The 7315-nt window shown below is 44.7% G+C and overlaps 1 protein-coding gene across 2 annotated transcripts in view; it reads right to left on the bottom strand.

Moving 5' to 3' along the window:
• Nucleotides 1-953: 953 nt before the first annotated feature.
• Nucleotides 954-7315, bottom strand: part of GMPS (guanine monophosphate synthase) — a 44992-nt gene continuing 38630 nt past the window's right edge. For both annotated transcript variants that reach the window (XM_079977886.1, XM_079977887.1), the window contains exons 13-16: nt 6166-6281; nt 4456-4586; nt 3400-3572; nt 954-2488 (exon numbers count right to left, since the gene is read on the bottom strand). In XM_079977886.1, coding sequence (XP_079834012.1) covers nt 2387-2488; nt 3400-3572; nt 4456-4586; nt 6166-6281 — 522 coding nt within the window. In that variant the 3' untranslated portion in view covers nt 954-2386. The remainder of the gene's footprint in view (nt 2489-3399; nt 3573-4455; nt 4587-6165; nt 6282-7315) is intronic.

Below are 7315 nucleotides of genomic sequence, written 5' to 3'. Positions count from 1 at the left end.
CATGGCGGGATGGTCGTCTGTATCCTGCTAATCAACGCAGTAATACTTGGGCACTTGAGAACTATCGGGTACAAATCTAAGTTTGTGTAAGGTTACAGTGATTTGTGGTGCGCTAAGGCCGCATTCAGAACGGGTGAGTGATGTTGTTACAGCCCTATTCTCTTTATTCTAGCATTTTAAGCCCTCTTCTACCATCTTAACAGCTATGGCCTCCCCCTAAGAAACCCAGGAACTATAGTTTGCTAAGGATGCTGGGAATTGTAGCTCTGTGAGGCGTCGAACGACAATTCCCAGCACCCTAAACAAAGTAAGGAGTTTTCAGGATTCTTTGGGGGAAGCCATGATTGACAGTGGATTAAAGAGTGCTTTAAATATAGGGTGTGGGTGTGACCTTAACACTGTTCTCCTGTCCATCTACCCTGACAAGATGCTGTAGAAGCAACTCCACTTCAATACCCGCTCAAAACCTGCACATATTGAAAACCACCCAGCTTCTGATCCTTACCAAACCAGAGCCGAGAGGCTAACTCTATTTACCATGTTTTTTGCTCTATAAGACGCACCCAACCATAAGACGCACCTAGTTTTAGAGGAGAACAAGAAAAAAATATTCTCTCCCTCTCTGTGCAGCACCTCTCCAGCAAAGCGGGAAGAGAAACGGAAGGGGCTCCGTTTCTCCTGCCGCTTCGCTGAAGGGGCACTGCATAGCTTTCCCTCTCTGTGCAGCGCCTCTCCAGCGAAGCGAAGTCAGAACAGCAAGAGGGATCGCTGCACAGCAAGAGGGATCGCTGCACAGCGATCCCTCTTGCTGTTCTGGCTTCTGCTATAGCTGCGCAGCTTGCATTCGCTCCATAAGACACACACACATTTCCCCTTACTTTTTAGAAGGGAAAAGGTGCGTCTTATAGAGCGAAAAATACGGTACCCTTCTGACTTATTGGGGTTTTTTTCCCCAAGAAATGCACAAACTAATTTATATTTAGATTGGCCCTGCTGCCTTCAAAACCCAATCACATACAAATCAGCACATTGAAGAAGAAGAAGAAGAAGAAGAAGAAGAAGAAGAAGAAGAAGAAGAAGAAGAAGAGGAGGAGGAGGAGGAGGAGGAGGAGTTTGGGTTTGATATCCTGCTTTATCACTACCCGAAGGAATCTCAAAGCAGCTCACATTCTCCTTTCCCTTCCTCCCCCACAACAAACACTCTGTGAGGTGAATGGGGCTAAGAGACTTCAGAGAAGTGTGACTAGCCCAAGGTCACCCAGCAGCTGCATGTGGAGGAGCGGGGAAGCGAACCTGGTTCACCACATTACGAGTCTACCGCTCTTAACCACTACACCACACTGGCTTGGAAAGGAGTACACAGAGAGCAATTATTCCCCCTTGCTTTTCCAAAGCATCCTCATATAAAATATAAGCCCAACGGTATGAATGATAGTTCGGCATAAAGACAAAGACAAAAACTGAGAAAGGGCAGATAAGATTTTGATGGCTGCAAGGTGGATTGTTCCTCCCTTTGATTTTGCCTGAACCGCAAGATGCATTTCCAACTGTATACATAATTCATGTTTGGCTCCCTTGTAACTGATTTAATGTACATTAAATATAGATATCACTGCACGGTGGGGGAAATGTATGCTTTTACATTTTTAAACAAAACTTGCTTTAAAAAGTATTATGGAGGAGGGACAGGAGAGCAAGGGGGGGGGGAGACACAGTCATTATTTGAGTGCCAGGTGTTATTGTTGTCTTAAAAGTCAACACTTATTGCCATGGGCTTAATACTCCAAACGATATGGAACAGGAATTCATACAGTACGCAGCAAAACAAATTATACATTGATTCCACAACTCAACAATACCTACTACTCCATTTGGCAAAATATTTATTTATAATAAATCTGTTTCAAAAGCAGTTGTTGGTCGCTTTCCCGCCCCGCCCCCCCCCCAACCCATTATTTTAATAGGCTCCGACAATGGTTTTGGTAAATGTAAATAAACGGTCTCTTTTTACACAGTATACAAAAGAAAATGAAAATAAAAAATAAAAAGAGACATTGAAATGACGTAACAGTAGAAACAGTCAATAAGACCCCAAAAAAGGCAAAGCAATATGAATCTATCTGCACGTAGGCAACACTGCCCTAATTATTTACCCGTACATATCCTCAGCCCACTTACCTTGCTCCCCGCCCCCCCCCCCGCCCCCAACATCATTCTTAATTTGCAGATTATGCTCCAGGAAAGGGGGGGGGGAGAGAATCACATATGATGTAGCAGCAGCTCCAGCGACTCTGTTTCACAGTACTGCATGTCAACACTGGGAATGGTTTCTGATATAATTTAAAACTGCATACAGTACTTTCATACAAGGAGGGGGAGGGAATAATTATTCCCACTCAGTTGTTCCTGGTGGTTTTGAAGTCAAGTCATACATCACCCGGGAGATGCCAGGAATCTTCTTAATCTCTGCCACCATCTTCAACACAACCTGCGTTTATTTAGGAACAAAACAAAGTGAGAAAAGCAGTTAAGTAGACAGGCTCCCTGGTCTGAATGAGGGATAATTCAGGGCTGTAATATAAGGCACACAGGGTATTCATCAGACTACTTTACCCAACTGTCTAGAAGGGGGTAGGAATGGTGCATCAAACTTTTAAAATATAGCCTGTTTGCAAAAAAAATCAAAAAAAATCAGGCAAACATTTTGGAGAGGAAGCTCATACACTTACTACAGTCATACCTTGGAAGTAGAACGGAATCTGTTCCAGCAGTCCGTTCGACTTCCAAAACATTTGGAAACCAAAGAGCAGCTTCTGATTGGCTGCAGGAAGCTCCTGCAGCCAATCGGAAGCCGCGGAAGCCCTGTCGGACGTTTGGGTTCCAAAGAACGTTTGCAAGACGGAACACTCACTTCCGGGTTTGCGGTGTGTGGGAGCCAAAACATTAGACTTGCAAGGCATTCGGGATCCAAGGTACGACTGTACAGTATAAGCCTGGGTGATGTACTGATACATCGCCCAGGAGCGGTTTGAGGGCCAGAGCACACATTTATTTCTGTGCTACAAAAATGAACTTTTAAACTATTTTGAATAAAGGAACAAGCAGTTTCCACATTAATAAAGAAAGAAAAGGCAGTTCCGAATGATTACCGTATTTTTTGCTCTATAAGACTCACTTTTTCCCTCCTAAAAAGTAAGGGGAAATGTGTGTGCGTCTTATGGAGCGAATGCAGGCTGCGCAGCTATCCCAGAAGCCAGAACAGCAGCGATCCCTCTTGCTGTTCTGGCTTCTGAGATTCAGAATATTTTTTTCCCTTGTTTTCCTCCTCCAAAAACTAGGTGCGTCTTGTGGTCTGGTGCGTCTTAAAGAGCGAAAAATACGGTATTCTGAAAGTTTTACCTCTTCTGGTATCTCATTGCCAGGAGTCGCTGCAATACCCGTCATGAAATCACTAGTGATGAAGGTCCGAATGACCACAGATCTTTGACAGGAAGGCTGCTTCTGAAGGGGATCTCGGTCAAAATGCAACGGTGTCAAGATGACTGGCATCTGGCTGATTTTTCCGGCATAACCTTGGCATAAGAAAGCAAGAATATTGCAATTCAAAAACTGTTATATGGACCGAGAGAGCCGGCGTAGCGTAATGATTAGAGCAGATCGTCAGGAATGATGAAAGTTGTGGTTGAACAACACCCAGAGGTTGGCAGTTCCCCCATCCCTCAATTACAGTGCTGGACTAGGACTTGGGAGACCAGAATTCCTACTCCCGATTCAGTCATGAAGGTCACGACTGGTCTTGGGCCAATCACTATCTTGGCCTAAACTATGTCACAGGGTTGTTGTCAGGATAAAATAGGGGGAGGGAGCTCATTTTGCCATCCTGAGCTCCTCTAAGGAAGGGCAGGATACAAATGAAAACGAAGAGAAGCATAAGGACAGACTGTACTCTATGGTACAATTCAGAAACTGCTCTTGGTCAAATTACAGTGGTACCTCAGGTTACATACGCTTCAGGTTACAGACTCCGCTAACCCATAAATACTGCTTCAGGTTAAGAACTTTGCTTCAGGATGAGAACAGAAATCGTGCTCCGGCGGCACGGCAGCAGCAGGCTGCCCCATTAGCTAAAGTGGTGCTTTAGGTTAAGAACAGTTTCAGGTTAAGTACGGACCTCCAGAACGAATTAAGTACTTAACCCGAGGTACCACTGTAGTTTCTTTTAAAACTTTCATGTGATTCACTTTTGATGTAGTTTTTCTGCTACAAAATCAAGAAATTGCAGGGTCCCTGAAGAAAATTCAACTTTCTGAAGCCAGGGTTCTACAAAATAAACATCTGTTATGCAAACTTTTACTTTATTGTCTTGCACCCAAATCTGGGTTGCTTGACGAATTCTAAACTGCTTAGCAATTAACTAAGCAATGACCTTCCGCTGAAAAAAATGCACATACTAACCAGACTCCCTGAGAATATTATGAGCCTCAAAATCAGCTTGCCGCAATGTGCTGAGGACTCCTGTTGTCAGGAAAGTGGGAGTAACGTCTGTGGGAGGTTCTTTGACAGGTGGGCCAAACACATAGACAACTCTAAAGAGGGAAGAAAATGAAGCGTTGGAGTTGTGTGGTATATTGCAAACTGAATAATGCAAGCACTTCGCTGGCTAGGGCTAAAAGGAGTTTCAGTCCCCAACTTCTTGTGCCAGGTTAGGGAAAGATGAGCAATATATCGATAAACTACCAGAATAGCAGACAGTATTATAAATTCTGGCTTTGTCCAACCATGTAAAATTTGGGTGCACGGTGCCTTTAATTCCCACAGGCGTCGTTAAATCATTTATTTAAAAAGCCAGGTATCCCGTTTGGAAAACATTAACATTCAGAATACGTGCAGTCTTTTTATTCCAATACTAAAGCAAAAGTCTGCTTCCTTTCCTTGCTTTAAAAGCCCCCACTGTTAAGAGCACTCATGCCTGCAGCACTTGACACTTAGCTTTCCAGTATACAGTGGTACCTTCATTTTCGAATGAATTATTTTCTCTTTTTGAATCGAGTGGAATGCTTCTTTAACAAACAAGGCTTTACTCTGAGTTTGTAGTATGAAGAGCATTTTAGTTCCTGTGCCCTGTAACTGACACATACAATATTCAGATCCACCTAGAAGGGTGCCTGCCATCTTCATGAGATAAGCTTACAGAGCCTTTATTGCTTGTGAATTGCAGGTGGCCTCCCTTTGATGGTCTCTGGCCTACAAGTTTCAAGATACCAAAAGCTTTTGACGTGGCTTCTCTCTCTTAAGGTCAACCTTTTCATCTCTCCCATCAATTCATTCTGACACTAACAGTGCAATCCTAGGCATGTATTCAAAGGGACACACTCAGGGTAGCAGTTGACGACATTCATCAAGCCTACGTGTGCTTACACAGAAGTAAGCCCCACTAAACATAGTGGGGCTTACTTCTGAGTCAAGGCAATTCTGTCATAAATGTTATGACTATGCCGAAGTACAATTTTATTTGATAAATATGTTGCAACTGGTGCATTTAATGTGGTTAAAGCAATAAAATAAGTTTAGGTTTGATAAGAAGGTATTGCATATGTACTTCGATTCCCAGCAATCCTAAAACAAGATCCCCGCCCCGCTGGCTTCAAAATTTCCAAAAGTTTTACATCTCCAATTTACAGTGGTGCCCTGCAAGACAAATGCCTCGCAAGACGAAAAACCCGCTAGACGAAAGGGTTTTCCGTTTTTCGAGGCGCTTCGCAAGACGAATTTCCCTATGGGCTTGCTTCGCAAGACGAAAACGTCTTGCGAGTCTTGCGAATTTTTTCCCTTTCCCCCCCTTTTTCTAAGCCGCTAAGCCGCTAATAGCCGCTAAGCCGCTAATAGCCGCTAAGCCGCTAATAGCGCTAATCCGCTATGCCGCTAATAGGGATGCTTCGCAAGACAAAAAAACCGCTAGACGAAGAGACTCGCGGAATGGATTATTTTCGTCTTGCGAGGCACCACTGTACAATAAGCACTCAAGAAAGGCAGTAGCATATTCTTCTATACGGTAGTTTCATTTTTAACTTCTCATGTGTAAGTTAAAAATTTACCAAAGCAATAATGTAAGCAAACAACAAAATCAGCAGCAGCTGTATTTTTTTAAATACTGCAGTTATATACCGGTTTATGTTGTGACACATGCGGGGGATGAGTCTTGATAGGAACATAAGGGACTCCCAGTGTGGAGCATCTTTGCTGGAGATCCCACATACATAGCTGTAGGAGCGGCAATCACCCTGCAAAGCAGCAAAACAAAATCGACAGCTGAAACATTTGCATTAGCTGAAACCTCATCGAGTTCTTTCCTTGCAACAAGTTATATACCGTTCGACACTCCAGTTTGCACACTGCTGTGTATGGAGATGTGGGGAAAGAGGTACAAAGGATTAAATTAGCAAAAATTAATTCAGAAAAGCTTACTTGAAATGCCTGATGAAATTATGCCTACCCAAAATGCCTTAAATTCAATGGGGGGGGTCCTACCTGATGTCAGCCAAGGGGCAGCTTCACAGAGCCAGGTACAGAATGCTGAATATGCACAGATTCTGGCAGATATGAGCCTTGCATCTCAGTCATGGGGGACCACTAAACATGACTCCCCTGAATACTTCCAGGATCAGACAGGAATATAAAGCATCAAGTGGTCTGTACCCTGGACCCAAGTTAAGGGTCTTGCAACAAGGACTGGTAAGGTAGAGCTGAGCGATATCCCGTTTTAAACATTGTGATATACCTATACAGTGGTACCTCGGTTTAAGAACAGTCCTGTTTACGAACGATTCAGTTTACGAACTCCGCAAAACCGGAAGTAGTGCCCTGGTTTGCAAACTTTACCTCGGTCTAAGAACGGAATATGGGACACAGGTGGCGCTGTGGGTTAAAGCCTCAGCGCTTAGGGCTTGCCGATCGAAAGGTCGGCGGTTCGAATCCCTGCGGCGGGGTGCGCTCCCGCTGCTCGGTCCCAGCGCCTGCCAACCTAGCAGCTCGAAAGCACCTCCGGGTGCAAGTAGATAAATAGGGACCGCTTACCAGCGGGAAGGTAAACGGCGTTTCCGTGTGCGGCTCTGGCTCTGGCTCTGGCCAGAGCAGCGATGTCACGCTGGCCACGTGACCCGGAAGTGTCTCCGGACAGCGCTGGCCCCTGGCCTCTTAAGTGAGATGGGCGCACAACCCCAGAGTCTGTCAAGACTGGCCCGTACGGGCAGGGGTACCTTTACCTTTTTAAGAACGGAATCTGAACAGTGGAAGGGCACCGGTGGCAGGAGGCCTC

The sequence above is a fragment of the Podarcis cretensis genome (assembly GCF_951804945.1).
Source record: "Podarcis cretensis genome assembly, chromosome: 5".
Lineage (NCBI taxonomy): Eukaryota > Metazoa > Chordata > Lepidosauria > Squamata > Lacertidae > Podarcis > Podarcis cretensis.
Note: the sequence above shows the minus strand (reverse complement) of the source record. Positions and strands in the feature narration are given on the sequence as shown.